The sequence below is a fragment of the Pristiophorus japonicus genome, chromosome 7 (assembly GCF_044704955.1).
Source record: "Pristiophorus japonicus isolate sPriJap1 chromosome 7, sPriJap1.hap1, whole genome shotgun sequence".
Taxonomy (NCBI): domain Eukaryota; kingdom Metazoa; phylum Chordata; class Chondrichthyes; family Pristiophoridae; genus Pristiophorus; species Pristiophorus japonicus.
This window is the reverse complement of record NC_091983.1, coordinates 91,728,099-91,750,825: the sequence shown is the minus strand read 5'-3', so window position 1 is coordinate 91,750,825 and position 22,727 is coordinate 91,728,099. Positions and strand designations below refer to the sequence as shown.

General features: G+C 43.2%; 1 protein-coding gene across 1 annotated transcript in view; it reads right to left on the bottom strand.

Moving 5' to 3' along the window:
• The window catches only part of rab10 (RAB10, member RAS oncogene family), an 81,105-nt gene that overhangs the window by 18,724 nt on the left and 39,654 nt on the right, over window positions 1–22,727 (bottom strand). Inside the window, exon 3 of the mRNA XM_070885136.1 lies at window positions 11,439–11,577. Within this exon, the coding sequence (XP_070741237.1) occupies window positions 11,439–11,577 (139 nt within the window). The remainder of the gene's footprint in view (window positions 1–11,438; window positions 11,578–22,727) is intronic.

Below are 22,727 nucleotides of genomic sequence, written 5' to 3'. Positions count from 1 at the left end.
TGGAGCACACAAATCCAAAGTGCCTTTTCACACTGTACATCACTCCCACACATGGTGCAGCAGGGAGGGATTCAAATTCCTGGGGCATTGGAACCGGTTCTGGGGGAGGTGGGATCAGTACAAACCGGACGGTCTGCACCGAGGCAGGACTGGAACCAATGTTCTAGAAGGAGTGTTTGCTAGTGCTGTTGGGGAGGAGTTAAATTAATATGGCAGTGGGATGGGAACCAATGCAGGGAGACAGAGGGAAACAAAAAGACAGAAGCAAAAGACAGAAAGGAAATGAGTAAAAGTGGAGGGCAGAGAAACCCAAGACAAAAAAAGGGCCACTTTCCAGCAACATTCAAAAGGGTCCAAGTGTGTAAAAAAGGCAAGACTGAAGGCTCTGTGCCTCAATGTGAGGAGTATTCGGAATAAGGTGGATGAATTAACTGTGCAGATAGCAGTTAACAGATAGGATGTGATTGGCATCACAGAGACATGGCTCCAGGGTGACCAAGGCTGGGAACTCAACATCCAAGGGTATTCAACATTTAGGAAGGATGGACAAAGGAAACGGAGGCAGGGTTGCGTTGCTGGTTAAAGAGGAAATTAATGCAATTGTAAGGAAAGACATTAGCTTGGATGATGTGGAATCGGTATGGGTGGAGCTACAGAATACCAAGGGGCAGAAAACACTCGTGGGAGTTGTGTACAGACCACCATATAGTAGTAAGTTTGAGGACAGCATCAAACAGGAAATTGGGGGTGCATGCAATAAAGGTGCAGCAGTTATCATGGGTGACTTTAATATGCATATACATTGGGCTAACCAAACTGGAAGCAATACAGTGGAGGTGCATAAGAGATGGTTTTCTAGACCAATATAAAATCGAGGAAGCAACTAGGGGGGAGGCCATCTTAGACTGGGTGTTGTGTAATGAGAGAGGATTAATTAGCAATCTCGTTGTGCAAGGCCCCTTGGGGAAGAGTGACCATAATATGGTGGAATTCTACATTCGGATGGAGAATAAAACAGTTAATTCAGAGACCATGGTCCAGAACTTAAAGGGTAACTTTGAAGGTATGAGGCATGAATTGGCTAGGATAGATTGGCAAATGATACTTAAGGGGTTGACAGTGGATGGACAATGGCAGACATTTAGAGACCGCATGGATGAGCTACAACAATTGCACATCCCTGTCTGACGTAAATATAAAAAAGGGAAGGTGGCTCAACCGTGGCTATCAAGGGAAATCAGGGATAGTATTAAAGCCAAGCAAGTGGCATACAAATTGGCCAGAAATAGCAGCGAACCCAGGGACTGGGAGAAATTTAGAACTCAGCAAAGGAGGACAAAGGGTTTGATTAGGGCAGGGAAAATAAGAGTACAAGAGGAAGCTTGCAGGGAACATTAAAACAGACTGCAAAAGCTTCTATAGATATGTAAAGAGAAAAACGTGAGTAAAGACAAATGTAGGTTTTTTGCTGTCAGAATCAGGGGAAGTCATAACTGGGAACAAAGAAATGGCAGACCAATTGAACAAGTACTTTGGTTCGGTATTCACTAAAGAAGACACAAACAACCTTCCGGATATAAAAAGGGTCAGAGGGTCTAGTAAGGAGGAACTGAGGGAAATCCTTATTAGTCAGGAAATTGTGTTGGGGAAATTGATGGGATTGAAGGCCGATAAATCCCCAGGGCCTGATGATCTGCATCCCAGAGTACTTCAGGAGGTGGTCTTGGAAATAGCAGATGCATTGACAGTCATTTTCCAACATTCCATTGACTCTGGATCAGTTCCTATGGAGTGGAGGGCAGCCAATGTAACCCCACTTTTAAAAAGGAGGGCGAGTGAAAACAGGGAATTATAGACCGGTCAGCCTGACATCGGTAGTGGGTAAAATGATGGAATCAATTATTAAGGATGTCATAGCAGTGCATTTGGAAAGAGGTGACATGATTGGTCCAAGTCAGCATGGATTTGTGAAAGGAAAATCATGCTTGACAAATCTTCTGGAATTTTGAGGATGTTTCCAGTAGAGTGGACAAGGGAGAACCAGTTGATGTGGTGTATTTGGAGTTCCAGAAGGCTTTCGACAAGGTCCCACACGAGATTAATGTGCAAAGTTAAAGCACATGGGATTGGGGAGTGTGTGCTGACATGGATTGAGAACTGGTTGGCAGACAGGAAGCCAAGAGTAGGAGTAAAAGGGTACTTTTCAGAATGGCAGACAGTGACTAGTGGGGTACCGTAAGGTTCTGTACTGGGGCCCCAGCTGTTTACATTGTACATTAATGATTTAGACGAGGGGATCAAATGTAGTATCTCCAAATTTGCGGATGACACTAAGTTGGGTGGCAGTGTGAGCTGAGAGGATACTATGAGGCTGCAGAGTGACTTGGATAGGTTAGGTGAGTGGGCAAATGCATGGCAGATGAAGTATAATGTGGATAAATGTGAGGTTATCCACTTGTGGTAAAAACAGAGACAGACTATTATCTGAAGGGTGACAGATTAGGAAAAGGAGAGGTGCAACCAGACCTGGGTGTCATGGTAAATCAGTCATTGAAGGTTGGCATGCAGGTGCAGCAGGCGGTTAAGAAAGCAAATGGCATGTTGGCCTTCATTGCGAGGGGATTTGAGTACAGGGGCAGGGAGGTGTTACTGGTGTTGTACAGGGCCTTGGTGAGGCTACACCTGGAGTATTGTGTACAGTTTTGGTCTCCTAACTTGGACGTTCTTGCTATTGAGGGAGTGCAGCGAAGGTTCACCAGACTGATCAAGAAAGACTGGATCAACTGGGCTTGTATTCACTGGAGTTCAGAAGAATGAGGGGATCTCAAACATTTAAAATTCTGACTGGGTTAGACAGGTTAGATGCAGGAAGAATGTTCCCAATGTTGGGGAAGTCCAGAACCAGGGGTCACAGTCTAAGGATAAGGGATAAGCCATTTAGGACCGAGATGAGGAGAAACTTCACCCAGAGAGTGGTGAACCTGTGGAATTCTCCACCACAGAAAGTTGTTGAGGCCAATTCACTAAATATATTTCAAAAAGGAGTTCGATGTAGTCCTTACTACTAGGGGGATCAAGGGGTATGGTGAGAAAGCAGGAATGGGGTACTGAAGTTGCATGTTCAGCCATGAACTCATTGAATGGAGGTGCAGGCTCGAAGGGCCGAATGGCCTACTCCTGCACTTATTTTCTATGTCTATGGGCCCAAGTTTCCACATGATTTGCGCCCGATTTTTAGGAGCAACTGGTGGAGAACGGACTATCTTAGAAATCGCAATTCTCCACATTTTTTTTCTGCAGTTCTAGTCAGTTAGAACAGTTCCACTTTGGAACAGAATTTTTTCTTCAAAAGGGGGAGTGTCTGGCCACTGACGCCTGATTTCAAAGTTTCCAGAGTGAAAACGTACTCCAGACTAACTTAGAATGGAGCAAGTGAAGATTTTTGTGGAACAGAAAAAACCTTGTCTACACATTTGAAAAATCAGGCGCAGGTTGCAAATTAGGCGTCCAGAACGAGGTGGGGGGGGGGGGAAAGGGAAGTCATTAAATTCTATAATAAATCCTTATTTATACTTCTACAAATATTATACAAATAAATTCAATCTGAATAAACATTTATAAGCAAAGAAAAGATTAAATAAACCATCTTCCTTCCTGTGTGAAAGTACTTCAGCCAGGGAGAATGTGGCAGCCGTTTGTTCCCGACAGCGGGCGGGGAGGGGGAGGGAAACGGCTGCCTCAACTTTGAGGCTTCCTGGAGCCTTCTCAGTGCTGCAAGAAGCCTCAGTGCTGATGGCAATGTGCTTTTATTAAAAAATGTTCAAAAATTAAACAGGTACAAAGAACTACAAAAATGGCCGAATGCCAATGTTTCCTTCACACTGCGCGTGCGCGAACGCTCCAACGCACACGCGCAGCGTTGTCGGCAGGAAAAAAACTAATTTAAATGGTACCCGCCCCCTCCCACTTACAAAATCGGCACGAGTGTAGGCTCCACTCCTCTGGGCACCGCGCCAAACAGACAAGGAGCTGCAGGGCGCTCCAGAATTGCCCGTTTTTTTTCCCGCCGCCCAGCTCGGAGGGGCGCCCGTTTTTTATCGTGTGGAAACTTGGACCCTATGTTTCTGCATCAATCAGAATAGTACAGTGCAGTCAGTCAGCCCATTGAGTGTCAGCCCTTTCAAAGAGCAATCCAGTCAGTCCCATTCCCTCCCCATATGCCAGAAATTTTTTCTCCTTCAAGTATTTATATATCCTTTTTGAAAGCTACTATTGGAAGAGACTGCTCCTGCCTCCAAAACCCTAATCCATGTCTTTGTTACCTCTAGATTATTCCAATGCTCTCCTGGCATGCCTCCCATCTCCCACCCTACATAAACTCAAGCTCATCCAAAAAACTCTGCTGCCCATATTTTAACTCGCTCCTTGGAAGTCCCATTTACCCATCACCCTTGTGTTCACGGATCTACATTGGTTCCCATTAAAAAAGTCATTGTTTACAAGTCTCTCCATAATCGCATCCCTCCCCATCTCTATAGCCTCTGCCAGCCCTATAACACTTCAAGATCTCAGTGCTCCAATTCTGGCTTCTTGTGCATCCCTGATTGTAAAGTCACCACCATTGGCAGCAGTGCCTCCAGCTGTCTAGGACCTAACCTATGGAATTCCCTCCCTAAACCTCTACATCTTTCTCCTCCATAAAACCTACCTCTGACCAAGCTTTTGGTCATGTGTCCCAATATCTCATGTGGCTTAGTGTCAAATTTTATTTGATAACCCTCATGAGGCACCTTGGAACATTTTACTGCGTTAAGGGTGCGATACAAATGGAAGTGGTTGAACGGAATACATTTCCACCACCATCAGGCATTGCATTCCAAATGCTAACCACTCTTGTAAAATTAGTTTCTCATGTTGTCTCTGGTTCTTTTGCCATTAAATCACCTTAAATCAGTGCGATCTGGTTACCGACCCTTCAGCCATTGGAAACAGTTGCTCTTTATTTACTGCAAGCCCTTCACGAGTTTAAATCTAAATCAAATCTCCTCAACCTTCTCTGCGCCAAGGAGAACCACAGCTTCTCTAGACCATCCACATAGCTGTATTCTCTCATGCCTGGAATCACTCTCGTAAATCTCTTCTGTAACCTCTTCAAAGTCTTCACATCCTTCCTAAAATGTGATGCCCAGAATTGGACACAATACTCTAGCTGGGGCCGAACTAGTGTTTCGTATTGGTTTAGCATTACTTCCTGGCTTTTGTACTCTTATGCCTCTATTAATAAAGCCCAGATTCTCATATGCTTCATTAACTGCTTTGTTAACTTGGCCTGCCACCATCAATGATTTGTGCACAAACACCCATAGGTCTCTGTTCTTGCACCCCTGCAAAATTGTACCATTGAACTTGTTTTCTCTCATTCTTCCTGCCAAAATGAATCACCACACACTTCTGTGCTTTGAATTTAAACTGCAATTTGTCAGTCCAGCCGGTCTCTGTCCTTGCTCTTCACTACCGTTCCAAGTTTTGCGCCATCTGCAAACCTTGAAATTGTACCCTGTATCCCCAAGATCCTCCAGTTCAAAAGCTAGTTATCCGAGGACTGAACCCTGGGGACCACAACCGCATCGTCCCTCCAGTCTGAAAAACAACTCTATCCATTAACCAATTTTGTATCCATGCTGCTACTGTCCCTTTCATCCCATGGGCTTCAATTATGCCCTCATCCATCCTCCATTCAAAAAAAAAAACAACATATTTGCCCTCAACAAATCTGTGCTGGCTCTTTCAGTCCAAGCTTGTTCAAGTGGCTGTTAACAAGTTACGAAAAGATTCCCCACCTTTGATGTTAAACTGACTGGTTTAATCTTGGCCCCTTTTTGGAACAAGGTTGTAACACTTGCAATCCTCCAGTGTTCTGGCACCACCCCTATATTTACTAGTGCCAACTCTTAACTTCCCAGCATGCTGCCATTCTATTCATATTTTGCAACACTCCCACAGGGAGTGCTACTTTTTCCCTTTCAAGCCACCATTGAAAGTCCATGATCCTGCCATTGGTCACCACCAAATTGCATCTCCTGTATGGTCATAGTGGACCCAATGATGTACCATGCAGCCTCTGGAGTTACTCCTCATCCTGGATGAAACTCTGAATTTGGTTGTCCCAGGGTGTTATCATCAAAAGTACTTCAAAATCAGCATCAAACCCCAATGCCAAGATGACAACTATAAATATGTGGCTCCTGTGCAACTAATTACATGGTAGGCAGATTACATGCTACTTTTAGCTTTAGGATAGAGTGCGTGGGGAGGTTGGGGGTGGGGGGGGGGGGGGGGGGAAGAGAAATCAAACAGAAGCATAGTTTTGCATAATTAAAGCAATTAAGAACACAGAAAATATTTGAGTGAAAGGGAGATTATTTGCTTTACATACTGGTTATTAAAAAAAATGTTTATTGCAGACAAGCCAAAACACCTCAGCTCCTATGAAACAACTGCTTCATGTTAAGAATCATTCTTCACGTATTCAACATTTTCACAATAGTCCTCATTGATGTTTCCAGTAACAAATGCACAGAATGTGGTTAGCATTCTTCCTCCTCAATAGCACCAATCAAGCCTGAATTCTAGCAACCTTCATAAATGGTTTCTATGTTTGAATAGTTCCGATAAATACAACCTTTGCTAGATGGTTCCTATTTAAAAAAAAATAAAGTCCATGCATAGATACAATTGGTCCAGTGTATTTGTAATTTTTGTATAAAAATCTGCACTAGCATTTTTCATCAACAATGCAATTTAGCACCAATGGCATTGTTCAAAGTAAATCAGAAAGATGAGCTTTCCCGAGACATGTATATTTACATCTTTATGGCCCTTTCCTAATAAAGAGGATGCCCAGAGGAAAGACCGTTTATGTAGAGCTGCGATTAACATAGCCCTTCCCTTTGAACTATTTAGCCAGAAGAGTGGAATACAAGTCACAAGATCAAGGTCAAGAAATTATTCATCAGTGATGAATATATGGAAGGAACTTTAACAGAATCGGTGCAGCAGGCCATTTGGCCCTTCGAGCCTGCACCACCATTCAATAAGATCATGGTTGATCATTCACTTCAGTACCCCTTTCCTGCTTTCGCTCCATACCCCTTGATCCCTTTAGCCGTAAGGGCTATATCTAACTCCCTTTTGAATATACCCAATGAACTGGCATCAACTACTCTCTGCAGTAGGGAATTCCACAGGTTAACAACTCTGAGTGAAGAAGTTTCTCCTCAGTCCTAAACCCCTTATCCTTAGACTATGTCCCCTGGTCCTGGACTTCCCCAACATCAGGAACATTCTTCCTGCATCTAACCTGTCCAATCCCATCAGAATTTTATATGTTTCTATGAGATCCCCTCTCATCCTTCTAAACTCCAGTGAGTACAGGCCCAGTTAATCCAGTCTTGCCATCCCAGGAATCAGTCTGGTGAGCCTTAGCTGCACTCCCTCAATAGCAAGAACGTCCTTCCTCAGATTAGGAGACCAAAACTGAATATTCCAGGTGAGGCCTCACCGAGGACCTGTGCAACTGCAGCAAGACCTCCCTGCTCCGATATTCAAATCCCCAAGCTATGAAGGCCAACATACCATTTGCCTTCACCACCTGCTGTACCGGCAAGCCAACTTTAAATGATTGATGTACCATGACATCCAGGTCTCGTTGCACCTCCCCTTTTCCTAATCTGCTGCCATTCAGATAATATACTGCCTTCATGTTTTTGCCCCCAAAGTGGATAACCTCACATTTATCCACATTATACTGCATCCGCCCACTCACCTAACCTGTCCAAGTCACCCTGCAGCCTCCCCTCAGCTCACACCGCCACCCAGCTTAGTGTCATCTGCAAACTTGATATATTATACTCAATTCCTTCATCTAAATTAATGTATATTGTAAATAGCTGGGGTCCCTGCATTGAGCCCTGCAGCACCCCACTAGTCACTGCCTGCCATCCTGAAACGGACCCGTTTATCCTGACTGCTTCCTGTCTGCCAACCAGTTCTCGATCCACGTCAATACATTACCCCCAATACCATGTGCTTTAATTTTGCACACCAATCTCGTGTGGGACCATGTCAAAAGCCTTTTGAAAATCCAAATACACCACATCCACTGGTTCTTCCTTGTCCACTCTACTAGTTACATCCTCAAAAAATGCAAGATTTGTCGAGCATGATTTCCCCTTCATAAATCCATGTGGACTTGGACCGAACCTGTCACTGCTTTCCAAATGCGCTATTTCATCTTTAATTGATTCCAACATTTTCCCCACTATTAATGTCAGGCTAACTGGTCTATAATTAGCCGTTTTCTAGCCCTCTTTATAAAAAAAAAGGGGTGTGACATTAGCTACCCTCCAGTCCATAGGAACTGATCCAGAGTCAATAGACTGTTGGAAAATGATCACCAATGCATCCACTATTTCTAGGGCCACTTCCTTAAGTACTCTGGGATGCAGACTATCAGGCCCCGATGATTTATCGGCCTTCAATCCCATCAATTTCCCGCCTAATAAGGATTTCCTTTTGTTCCTCCTTATTAGACCCTCTGTCTCCTAGTACTTGCGGAAGGTAGTGTGTGCCTTCCTTCGTGAAGACAGAACCAAAGTATTTGTTCAACTGGTCTCCCATTATAAATTCACCTGATTCTGATTGCAAGGCACCCATGTCTGTCTTCACTAATCTTTTTCGCTTCACATATCGAGAGAAGCTTTTGCAGTCAGTTTTTATGTTCCCGGCAAGCTTCCTCTCATACTCTATTTTCCCCCCTCCTAATTAAACCCTTTGTCATCCTCTGCTGAATTCTGAATTTCTCCCTGTCCTCAGGTTTGCTATTTTTTCCAGCCAATTTATATGCCTCTTCCTTAATTTCCTTTGTTAGCCACGGTTTAGCCACCTTCCCCGTTTTATTTTTACACCAGACATGGATGTACAATTGTTGAAGTTCATCCATATGATCTTTAAATGTTTGCCATCGCCTATCCATCGTCAATCCTTTAACTATCATTCGCCAGTCAACCCTTTTTGCCAGTCTATTCTTGCCAATTCATGTCTCATACCATCGAAGTTACCTTTCCTTAATTCAGGACCCTAGTCTCTGAATTAACTGTCACTCTCCATCTTAATAAAGAAGTCTACCATATTATGGTCACTCTTCCCCAAGGGGCCACACACAAGATTGCTAATTAATCCTCTCTCATTACACATCACCCAGTCTAAGATGGTCAGCCCTCTAGTTGGTTCCTCGACATATTGGTATAGAAAACCATCCCTAAAACACTCCAGGAAATCATCCTCCACTGTATTGCTACCAGTTTGGTTAGCCCAATCTGTATGTAGATTAAAGTCACCCATGATAACTGCTGTACCTTTATTGCACGCATCCCTAATTTATTTTTTGATGCTGTCCCAACCTCACTACTACTGTTTGGTGGTCTGTACACAACTCCCACTAGCGTTTTCTGCCCTTGGGTATTCTGCAGCTGCACCCATACAGATTCCACATCATCCAAGCTAATGTCCTTCCTTACTATTGCGTTAATTTCCTCTTAAACCAACGACACCACCCCACCACCTCTTCCTTTGTCTATCCTTCCGAAATGTTGAATACCCCTGGATGTTGAGTTCCCAGCCTTGGTCACCCTGGAGCCATGTCTCCGTAATGCCAATTATATCAATTCATTAACTGCTGCTTGTGCAGTTAATTCGTCCTCCTTATTATGAATACTCCTCGCATTGAGGCAGAGTCTTCAGGCTTGTCTTTTTAACACACTTTGCTCCTTTAGAATTTTGCTGTAATGTAGCCCTTTTTGATTTTTGCCTTAGGTTTCTCTGCCCTCCACTTTCCTTCTTTTGCTTCTGCTCCCATTCGACTTCCCTCTGTCTCCCTGCATTGGTTCCCATCCCCCTGCCATATTAGTTTAACCCCTCCCCAACAGCACTAGCAAACACTCCCCCTAGGACATTGGTTCCCATCCTGCCCAGGTGCAGACCGTCCTGTTTGTACTAGTCCCACCTCCCCCAGAACCAGTTCCAATGTCGCAGGAATTTGAATACCTCCTTTCTGCACCACTCCTCAAGCCACATATTCATCTGAGCTATCCTGCGATTCCTACTCTGACTAGCACGTGGCACTGGTAGCAAAACAAATACATATTTCAAAGTCGTCCACACAATTCAAAATCGCCCAAGTTTAATTTTATAAATAGACTAGAAATTCAGATCCAAGGCAACTTGGCAAACTGAGGCTCAAGGAAGGACTCATCAACATAAACTGCACGGTGAATGATGAAGAGTTTCACTACCGGCTTAATAGGCTTTTAAGTTAACTTGCCCAATAGTACTCTGCACTGATTTTTTTTTTAAACTCAGGAATTAATTCTTAATTTGAGCTACCCAGTCTTAAACAGCTTGCACAAAGAAACACAGCTGGGAAAGTTATGGTTCCAGTTTGTTAGTTAGAGTGAAATTATAACTACAACTAAAACAGCATTGGCCAGCAGTGGCACACAAGAGGTCCCAAGTGATCAGGAACAAGCATGGTGCAGCATGAGCTCCCACCAGTTGAGGGAATTGCCTGCTCCAAGTACTCAATATCGGGTACAAAACATTGTCACAAGACCGCCCCCTTCCGGAAGCATGTCTCACAATCACAGAAGGTGCTTAAGAAATGTACAGTCCAGTATTAAGCAAGCTGCTTTCAGTAATTACCAAGATATTTCTTAAAATCAACAGTGTTTACATCAAGCAAGTGCAGCCACCAAAAACATGCATGAAATATGAAACATTGTTAAGCAAGGAGAGATTTAGTACTGATTTAGAACAATTGTTTCAACATCTTGCAGTGACACAACATCTTTAAATGTAGTAAAAGTCCAAGACACTTCATGAGCATAATCAAACAAAAAGTGATTTCATAGCCAGAGATTAAAGCACATTTGGCTCATCAAGTCTACCCGAGCACTTAAACAATGGTGCATTAATTTTCATAACTAACTTCTCATTCCTGGTAATCTCGGTTAAGCTTCACTATATAAAATAAACAGAAAATGCTGGAAATACTGAGCATGTCAGACAGCATCTGCAGAGAGAAACAGTTAACGTTTCAGGTCAATGACTATCTGTAGTTTCACTGTACATTAACTTTCAAATGCAACCTAACCAATACATTGTACCAATTTCAAATTTAGTAATTTCATACCCGTTAAGTTTCTAGGAGGTCCTGCCACAGTGCATCAGTTTTGCAAAAATTAGTTCAGTGAGCTAGCACTAACCTTTAAAAGGAAGTACTGCAGTGCAACTGATCTTTGCAGTAGCCCATCCCACCGACGAAAACAATAATCACAAGAGGACACATTGCTTAAGTAGTCGAATTGTTAGTGTTATCTTACCTCATCTATGTTCCTCAGCCATTTGCTGATGTTTTCAAAGCTTTTGGCATTTGTGATGTCATAGACTAGCATGATTCCCATTGCTCCCCTGTAGTAGGAGGTGGTGATGGTGTGAAATCTTTCCTGTCCTGCTGTATCCCTTAAAAATTAAAATTAAAATCAGCAAAAGGACTGGCACTTTTAAAAACTTGCACACATTTTTACTTAATTTAGGTCAATGTAACCTACCCTTCAAGTGCATTTTTTTCTCAAACTTACAAGATTTAACAGCTTAATTAAAACTAGAATTTCAAAATAATAAGTACATTGCTTACATTTTAAGTTACATTCCCAGCTAAAATTTCATGATCACTACCTCAAACAAACTGAGATTTTAACTATTTTGTCTAGAACTGGGGGCATAGTTTCAGAATAAGGGGTTGCCCATTTAGAACTGCGATGAGGAGGAATTTCTTCTCAGCGGGATGTAAATCTATGGAATTCTCTGCCCTAGAGAGCTGTGGAGGCTGGGTGATTTAAATATATTTAAAGGTAGAGATACAGATTTTTAAATAAGGGAGTGAAGGGTTATGGGGAGCGGATAGGGAAGTGGAGCTGAGCCCAAAATCAGAACAGCCATGATCTTATTAAATGGCAGAGCAGGCTCGAGGGGCCAAATAGCCTACGACTGCTCTAGTTCTTATGTAAAGGTGTTTCAATTTGACCCTATTGGCCACCCATACTTTAATATACTGATGCAAAGGTGGACAGCAATGCCTAGCCAAGTGGAGTATAGTCAGTGGTTAAAGTGTGAGCCATCACATAATATTACAGCTTAAAAAAATAGACTGGTGTTTTTATCGGCTTAGTAGTGACAGTCACCGCAGGAGATCCAGCCAGGAGGTCCAGATCATGCCAAGTGAGGAGGTCCAGATCGTGCCAGGAAACGCCGATGTGCGGTGTGGCGGAAGGCCAAAGGTAGGCCCGAACTTTTGGGAATCGCGGGGTTGGGGTTAGGAGTTAGGGTGCCGATTTTAGTCTTTAAGACCCCCTATTGCGGTCTATTAGGGCTCAGACTTGGGGAAGTTTAGGCAGTGGGAGGGAGGAGGTTGAGGGCCGAGGAGCTGTCTTGCAGGGGAACTCCCGAGAGAGCTGCGACCCAGACATCCATCTTACAGCTGCAATCCCAATTCATGTCCAGACCGGGGTCAAGCAGGGCTGCATCATCGCCCCAACCCTCGATCTTCCTGGCTGCCATGCTCCAGCTCACAGTTGATAAGCTCCCTGCTGGAGTGAAGCTAAACTACCGAACCAGTGGGAAGTTGTTCAACATTCGCTGTCTCCACCAAGATCCAAGACCACTCTGTCCTCGAGCTACAGTACGCGGACGATGCCTGCGTCTGTGCACACAGACCTTACGCTAAACATTAGCAAGACAAAGGTCCTGCACCAGCCGGTCCTCGCCGCACAGCACTGCCCCCCCCAAACATCAAGATCCACGGCGTGGCCCTGGACCACTTCCCCCATTTCGGGAGCCTCCTATCAACAAGGGCAGGCATTGATGAGATCCAACACCGCCTCCAGTGCGGCCTTTGGCCGTCTGAGGAAAAGTGTTTGAAGATCAGTCCCTCAAAACTCTGTCACCAAGCTCATGGTCTACAGAGCCGTAGTAATACCCGCCCTCCTGTATGGCTCAGAGACATGGACCATGTACAGTAGACACCTCAAGTCACTGGAGAAATACCACCAGCGATGTCTCCGCAAGATCCTGCAAATCCCCTGGGAGACTGATGCACAATCAGCGTCCTCGTCCAGGCCAACATCCCCAGCATTGAAGCACTGACTATACTTGATCAGCTCTGCTGGGCAGGCCACACAGTTCGCATGCCAGACATGAGATTCCCAAAGCAAGCGCTCTACTCGGAACTCGTCCACAGCAAACAAGCCAAAGGCAGGCAGAGGAAACGTTACAAGGACACCCTCAAAGCCTCCCTGATAAAGTGCGACATCCCCACTGACACCTGGGAGTCCTTGGCCATAGACCGCCTTAAGTGGAGGAAGTGCATTCGTGAGGGCGCTGAGCTCCGAGTATCGTCGCCGAGAGCATGCAGAAAACAAACGCAGGCAGCGGAAGGAACGTGCAGCAAACCAGACTCCCTGCCCACTCTTTCCCCCAACAACTATGTGTCTCACCTGTGAAACTGAGGTTCTCGTATTGGATACAGCCACGTAAGAACTCATGCGAAGAGTGGAACCAAGTCTTCCGATTCCAAGGGATTGCCTATGAGGAGTAGTGACACTGCTGCTTTGCTTCCCCTCTCCCCGCCACCTCTCTCCTCTCTTCCCCCCCCCCCCCCCCCCAAAAAAAAATCCCTGGTCTAAATGCCTGAGGAAATGTCTATTAATACACTATGCTGGAGTGATAGCTACATATTTTAGGGCATCAGAGCCTAGCATGATCTCAGCTGAGTTACATACATACAGTAAAGGGCACTAGTAAGGTAATGCAATAGTAAGGAAGGACATTAGCTTGGATGATGTGGAATCTGTATGGGTAGAGCTGCAGAATACCAAAGGGTAGAAAATGCTAGTGGGAGTTGTGTACAGACCACAGTAGTAGTGAGGTTGGGGAAGCATCAAACAAGAAATTAGGGAAGCATGCAATAAAGGTACAGCAGTTATCATGGGCGACTTTAATCTTCATAGATTGGGCTAACCAAACTGGTGGAGGAGGATTTCCTGGAGTGTATTAGGGATAGTTTTCTCGACCAATATGTCGAGGAACCAACTAGAGGGCTGGCCATCCTAGACTGGGTGATGTGTAATAAGAAAGGACTAATTAGCAATCTTGTTGTGCGAGGCCCCTTGGGGAAGAATGACCATAATTATGGTAGAATTCTTCATTGAGATGGAGTGACAGTTAATTGAGACTAGGGTCCTGAACTTAAGAAAAGGTAACTTGGATGGTATGAGACATGAATTGGCTAGAATAGACTGGCGAATGATAGTTAAAGGGGTTGACAGTGGATAGGCAATGGCAAACATTTTAAGAGCACATGGATGAACAACAATTATACATCCCTGTCTGGAGTAAAAATATAACAGGGAAGGTGGCTCAACCATGGCCAATGAAAATTAGGGATAGTATTAAATCCAAGGAAGAGGCATATAAATTGGCCAGCAAAAGCAGCAAACCTGAGGACTGGGAGAAATTTAGAATTCAGCAGAGGAGGACAAAGGGTTTAATTAGGAGGCGGGGGGGAGGGGGGGGGGGTGGAGAAGAGAAGAGTGAGTATGAGGAAGCTTGCTGGAACATAAAAACTGACTGCAAAAGCTTCTTTAGGTATGTGAAGAGAAAAAGATCAGTGAAGACAAACATAGGTCTCTTGCAATCAGAATCAGGTGAATTTATAATGGGAACAAATAAATGGCAGACCAATTGAACAAATACTTTGGTGCTGTCTTCACAAAGGAAGACACAAATAACCTTCCGGAAATACCAGGGGACCGAGGGTCTAGCAAGGAGAAACTGAAGGAAATCCTTGTCAGGAAATTGTGTTAAAGAAATTGATGGGATTGAAGGCCGATAAATCCCCATGGCCTGATAAGTGCTCTGGGATGCAGACTAAGGAAGTGGCCTTAGAAATAGTGGATGCATTGGTAGTCATTTTCCAATATTCTATAGACTATGGTTGAGTTCCTATGGATTGGAGAGTAGCTAATGTAACACCACTTTTTAAAAAAAAGGAGGGAGAGAGAAAACAGGGAACTATAGACCAGTTAGCCTGACATCAGGAGTGGGGAAAATGTTGGAATCAATTATTAAAGATGAAATAGCAACACATTTGGAAAGCAGTGACAGGATCAGTCCAAGTCAGCATGGAATTATGAAAGGGAAATCATGCTTGACAAATCTTCTGGAATTCTTTGAGGATGTAACTAGTAGAGTGGACAAGGGAGAACCAGTGGATGTGGTGTATTTGGACTTTCAAAAGGCTTTTGACAAGGTCCCACACAAGAGATTGGTGTACAAAATTAAAGCACATGGTATTGGGGGTAATGTATTGACGTGGATAGAGAACTGGTTGGCAGACGGGAAGCAGAGTCAGGATAAACGGGTCCTTTTCAGAATGGCAGGCAGTTACTAGTGGGGTGCCGCAGGGCTCAGTGCTGGGACCACTGCTATTTACAATATACATCAAGGATTTAGATGAAGGAATTGAGTGTAATATCTCCAAATTTGCAGATGACACTAAGCTGGGTGGCGGTGTGAGCTGTGAGGAGGACACCAAGAGGTTGCAGGGTGACTTGGACAGGTTAGGCGAGTGGGCAAATGCATGGCAGATGCAGTATAATGTGGATAAATGTGAAGTTAACCACTTTGGGGGGCAAAAACACAAAGGCAGAATATCAGAATGGCAGATTAGGAAAAGAGGAGGTGCAACAAGACCTGGGTGCCATGGTACATCAGTCATTGAAGGTTGGCATGCAGGTACAGTAGGCGTTGAAGGCAGCAAATGGCATGTTGGCCTTGACAGCTAGGAGATTTGAGTATAGGAACAGGGAGGTATTGCTGCAGCTGTACAGAGCCTTGGTGAGGCCTCACCTGCAATATTGTGTTGAGTTTTGGTCCCCTAATCTGAGGAAGGACGTTCTTGCTATTGAGGGACTGCAGTGAAGGTTCACCAGACTGATTCCTGGGATGGCAGGACTGACCTATGAGGAGAGACTGGATCAATTGGGCCTGTATTCACTGGAGTTTAGAAGAATGAGAAGGGATCTCATCGAAACATAAAATTCTGACAGGACTGGACAGGTTAGATGCAAGAAGAATGTTCCCGATGTTGGGCGAGTCCAGAACCAGGGATCACAGTCTAAGGCTAAGAGGTGAGCCATTTAGGACTGAGATGAGGAGAAACTTCTTCACTCAGTTGTTAACCTGTGGAATTCCCTACCGCAGAGAGTTGTTGATGCCAGTTCATTGGATATATTCAAGAGGGAGTTAGATATGGCCCTTACGGCTAAAGGGATCAAGGTGTATGGAGAGAAAGCAGGAAACAGGTACTGAGGTGAATGATCAGCCATGATCTTACTGAATGGCGGTGCAGGCTCGCATGGCCTACTCTTGCACCTATTTTAGTATGTTTATGTTTCTATGTACCAATTAGAAGAACTGGCTGAGTTTTCTCACTTCTTTCCATGGAGACACTGAAATGAACTGGCATCCTAGCTAAGATTGTATACATCTACAACTCAAGAATTGTATACAAGTGAGATCTATGGATTTAGGAAATGGTTGCCTGCTCCAAGCTTGTATATCTAATGTTAAAAGGCGATTCCAGCAACAGACCACATTAACTCTTGATTTTTTAAACTGACCAAGAAATAGAACGATGTTCCTATGGCGCATGGGAACTGGACATCAGTTTGGACCAGCAGGAGTCGAGCTTCAACTTCCTTCCAGCAGTGACAGTCATTACTCATATCCTTTAGAAGTTCTGGTGTCAGATGGAAAAACAGCACCACTAATGGCAAAGAGAGACCACAAATGAGGCAGCTCATGCTATCTCACCCTCCGACAGAAGCCAACTGCACCCCACCATACAATCCAACAACCTCATCGCCAGTGTCACACCCAGAACACCTTTCCTCTTTATTCCCTGACATCAGTCCTAAACTTGCCTTTTTACCAGATTGCATCCTTCCTCTTTGCTTTGCAGTTTTGGTTTAAATGTAATAGTGCACCAGATTAATCTTTTCTATTTCACTTCGTACCATATGCCTCTAACATCTCAATCTCCTACTGTTAAAGCTGTAGTAGTCCCAAGTTTTATTAAACATTCCTTCACAACCAGTAAGCCTTGTGCCCTTTCTCTGCATTACTTCCAGGGCTCTGATGCTTCCTTTATGCCTTGGCAACAAAAAAATGAACACTTCCAAGATGCTACCTGAGCAGAATACTATTGAGATCTAACATGCTGATCTCAAATTCATAGTTTGTTTGGTTGATTTGCAGCTTCAAAATGACTGGACAGCAACTTTTATTCATGTAGTAAATGTTCCAAGGATTTTCAGAGACAACAGATGGTGAGCAGCAATTGCATTAGGGAACATAACTGAAAGCATGGAAAGAGACAGATTTTGAGGCTGCTTTTAAATGTCGAGAGTTAGCAAGACAGGGGCGGGGCTTAGGGAAGCCGTTCCAGAGTAGGGTAAAGAAAGTTGAAGGTTTTGTCTCTGAAAAAGAGAGTCGACAAGCAGCCGGAGTCGGAATAATAAACAAAATCGACCACAATGCCATGACATTCAAGAAGTCCCTGATCATTCTTTCAAGAATCTTTTGGGGAAAAAACTCGTGGGAGAAAAATCTGCTGCTTAGTCTCATTTGCAGCAGAATGAGATGGCCACCCCACCTGATTAAGCAGAGCTTTTCTTAAAAAGGGACAATGCCTTTACAGGAGGGAAACAATATGCATCATTTCACATACATATGGGAAGAATTTATATTGAAATTAGAAAAAACACAAATATTGGAAATATAAATTCACCTTCAGTCAGCATCTAAAAGCACAATGCCAGGTTATGAAGCTACGTCAAGAATACATACCCGTTTTATTGTTTTACAAATGCTAACTTGGAATAATGTATTGACAACATGAATTTAGATTAGCACTTCTGACATTGAAACAGAAGATTTTTGTTAATCTATTATCCAGGTTGTTATATTTCTAGCCTTGAGTATATTCTTCCTTGTCATCTCTGCAATTTTATTTCTATACAAATGCATAATAACTCAGCAGCTGTACAAACTTGTGGAGAGGAAGGGAGGTGGGTCCTGAGTGTATCTAAATCCTTTGGAAATTAAGTGGCCTCCATCTCGAAGAATTAATACAGGGACATGTAGATACACAAGGAGGCATCAGCTACATTACCTGCCAGGGAAAAAAGGATGATTTTTTTAAAAATTCATTCATGGAATGTGGGCGTCACTGGCAAGGCCAGCATTTATTGCCCATCCCTAATTGCCCAAGAAGTTGGTGGTGAGCCACCTTCTTGAACCACTGCAGTCCATGTAGTGAAGGTACTCCCACAGTGCTGTTAGGGAGGGAGTTCCAAGATTTTGACCCAACTACGATGAAGGAACGGTGATATACTTTCAAGTCAGGATGGTGTGTGACTTGTGTCCAGGTGGTAGGGTGGGGAGAAGGGGAGAGGAGAAAGAGAAAGAGCACAATAGAATGAAATGTGGTAGTGGACACTATAATTAGCATACTCTGCAGCCAAGAACAAGAATCCCAAAAGTAGCTGTTGCCTACCCAGTGCCAGGGGAAGGGATATCTCATGGATGCTGGACAGCAACTTGGAAAGGGAGGGGGTGAATCCAGTTGTCATTGTCCATGTTGGAACAGATGACATAGGTAGGAACAGGCAAGAGGTCCGACTGAGTGTATCAGGAGTTTAGGTCTAAATTAAAAAGCAGGATCTCAGTGATAATCTCTGGATTATTGCCCAAGTCAGGTGCAAATTTGCATCGCAGAGAGATCAGGAAAATTAACGTGGTTAAAGGGCTGATGTGGGAAAGAGGGGTTCCTGTGCATGGGACACTGGCACCAGTTCTGGGACAGGAAAGAGCTGTACCAATGGGACAGGCTCTATCTGAACTGGGATGGGACCAGTGTCCAAGCAGAAAGGATAAATAGGGAGGTGGCAAAAGCTTTAAACTAGTAAGATGGGGGGGTGGGGAGATCTAAAAGAAACACATGCCTAAATATAAATAAAACAGGAAAAAAAAAGAGCGTAGGAAAGGATAAAGGAAGGGAGTCCATTGATGGCAAGGGAATAGAGAGTTATAATACAGGAGTCTAAAAAGATGGTTAAACAGAGAGGGGAAATCCTATTACAAATGAGTTAAACTGTCTGTACAGCTGTGCACTGTGTCCGTAATAAAACAGGGGAGCTGGGGGAAATTATGCGTTGCGAGGAACCAGGCATGGTAGGAATTACTGAAACATGGGTACAGAAAAATCAGGACTGGGAATTAAACATTGCAGGATATAACATTTAGAAGAGGGGGAAAAAGGAAAGATGGAGTAGCTGTACTTTAGGGTTAACAAAGGCAGTAGAAAAAAAAGTGACACAGCTATCAGCAAGACAAAAATAGAATCCATATAGATAAGAGTTAGAAGATAATAAAGGATCAATCACAATAGGCATAGTCGACAGACCACCTGATCACAGAAAGGAGGTGGAGGAAGAAATAAGCAGACAAATTAGGGAAATGAGTAAAAAACGTAGAATAATCATGGGAGATTTCAACCAGATATTAATTGGACAGAAGAGGTAGGTAAAGGGGATAAAGGAATGGAGTTCCTACAACGTGTGCAGGACTCCTTTCTAATCCAATATGTAAAAAGCCCAAGGGGGTATGTATTATTGGATCTAGTAATGGTGAATGAACCAGAGCAGATGAGAAGTAAAAGTAGAGGAACATCTAGGCAATAGTAACCATAATATAATTGAGAAGGACATAAGTATGATGAAAACCAGCTTAATAGATTTGAGAAAAGCTGATCAAGAGGCTGAGAATAGAAATTGGGAAAATAAAATGGCCAACAATATTGGCAAACTATGATGTAGAACAGCAATGGGAAACATTTTAAATTGTGTTCAAAGTGCAGGAACAATATATTCCACTAAAAGGAAAGAACAAACTAACACTAATGAGACTCCATGGATGAATAAAGCCATAATGGAACAATGCAGGGTAAGGAAAGAGGCACACATTAAGTACATTGACAGCAGGGGAATGCATGATAAGGGAGAATACAAAGAGATTAGGAGAGAAGTCAAAAAAATTAGAAAGGCAAAGAGGAACGATGAAATTAAATGATCAAGGAACAAATAAAAATATATATTTTACAGGCACATTAAATAAAAAGGTTGGGATGGGAATAGGGCCATTAAGGGAGACCAGATACCAGAGGTAACAACAGAAGGCAGAAATTAAATTATTTTGCTTCAGTATTTACTAGGGAGATGGAACAGGTGGACATGACATTGATGAAATTAAGGCATCTAAAATAGAGAGGATACATCCATGTTTTTTTTTTAAAGAATCTAGGGAAGAGAGAGGCATTACTGCACATTTATTAATTCATTAGAAAAAGATGTTGTGCCAGAGGATTGGCAGATAGCTAAAGTAATACCGATATTCAAGGGGGATAGAACATTTCCAGGGAATTATAGACCAGTCAGCTTAACATTAGGAGGAAAAATAATGGAATCCCTACTAAAGGAGAGAATAGAACATCTAGAAACAAAAAAAAAATAATAATCAGCATGGATTTCAAAAGGGAAAGTGTTGCATGACCAACCTCATTGAATGTTTGAAGAGGTAACAGGGTAGACAATGTTAATGCAGTAGTTGTAATTTATCTAGCCTTTCAAAAGGCCTTCAATAAAGTACTAATGAATAAGGTCAGAGAATGTGGAGTCCAGGGACATGTAGCAGAATGGATAGCTAGCTGGCTTCAAGGCAGAAAGCAGAGAGTGGAGGTAAAGGTAGCTATTCACAGTGGCAGAAGGTGGGTAATGGTATTCTACAAGGATCAGTGCTGGGACCACTGTTATTCAAAATTTACATTGATTCAGATTTTGGAATCAAAAACCCAATTTCTAAATTTGCTGATGACACCAAATTAGGGGCAAGAGTCAATACTGAGGAGGACTGCAATAAATTACAGGAGGACATTAATAAACTTTCAGAATCGGCATATAATTGGCAAATTAATTAAACACCAATGTGAGGTATTACATTTTGGGAGGAAGAATAGAGAGGTCACTTATTACTTGGAGGGTGCAAGTCTAGGTGGGTAGAGGAACAAAGGGATGAGTAAAAATACACATTAAAAGTTGCTACACAGGTTAGCAAGGCCATAAAAAAGCAAAGTTTTTCCATTTTTTTTTAAAACAGAGGTATAGAATTGAAAAGTAGGGTAGTTATGCTGAACCTTGGTTAGACCACCCTTCGTACAGTTCTGGTTGCTATATTATAAAAAGGATAGAGGACGGAGAGGATGCAGAGAAGATTTACAAGGATGATACCAGAAATGCAAGGGTATATATATATATATATATATATATATATATAAAAATCAGGAATAGATGAACAGGCCAGATCTCTTTTCTCTGGAAAAAAGGCTGAGGGGTGACCTACTAGAGGTCTTTAAAATTATGAAAGGTTTTGATAAGACTGGATACAGAGAGAATTTTCCACTTGTGGGGAAGAGCATAACTCGAGGTCATCAATATAAGATCACCACCAAGAAATCCAATAGGGAATTCAGAAGAAACTTCTTTACCCAAAGAGTGGTGAGAATGTGAACTTGCTACCATGGAGTGGTTGAGGCAAGACAAGTACATGAGGGAGAAGAAAAGAGGGTTATGCTGATTGATCTAGATGAGGAAAGACAAGGAGATTTGAGTGTAGCATAAACACTAGCATGGACTGGTTGGGCTGAATGGACTGTTTCTGTGCCGCAGATCCTATGTAATGATGGGGCAGTAATTGGCCGGATTGGATTTGTCCTGCCTTTTGTGGCCAGGACATACCTGGGCAGTTTTCCACATTGTTGGATAGATGCCAGTGTTGTAGCTGTACTGGAACAACTTGGCTAGAGGAGTGGCTAGTCCTGGAGCACAAGTCTTCGGCACGACAGCGAGGATGCTGTCAGGACACAAAGCCTTGGTTGTATTCTGTGCGCTCAGCCATTTGCACATCACGTGGAGTGAATTGAATTGGCTGAAGACTGGCTTCTGTGATGGTGGGTACCTCAGGAGGAGGCCGATAGGGATCATCCACTCTGCACTTCTGGCTGAAGATTGTTGCAAACACTTCAGCCTTGTCTTTTGCATTCATATGCTGGGCTCTGCCATCATGGAGGATGGGGATAGTTGTGGAGCCGTCTCCTCTCGTTAGTTGTTTAATTGTCCACTACCATTCATGACTGGATGCGGCAGGACTGTAGAGCTTTGATCTGATCCATTGATTGTGGGATCACTTAGCCCTGTCTATAGCATGTTACTTCTGCCTTTTTATACACAGATGAGAGTCTGAAGGAAAAAAAACATTTAATTTGTTTATGGCCCAGACACAAATGGGAGATTGGCCCAATAGAGGCCAGCATGGAAAGTTGCGGTGCCAAACCATTAGTCATCCTTAGCAGTCAAAAATAGTGCTTCACAAAATTACAATTAGCTGTCCGACAGATAGCATTGAAGCACCACATTAGTTCTAACAAGACCTTAAAC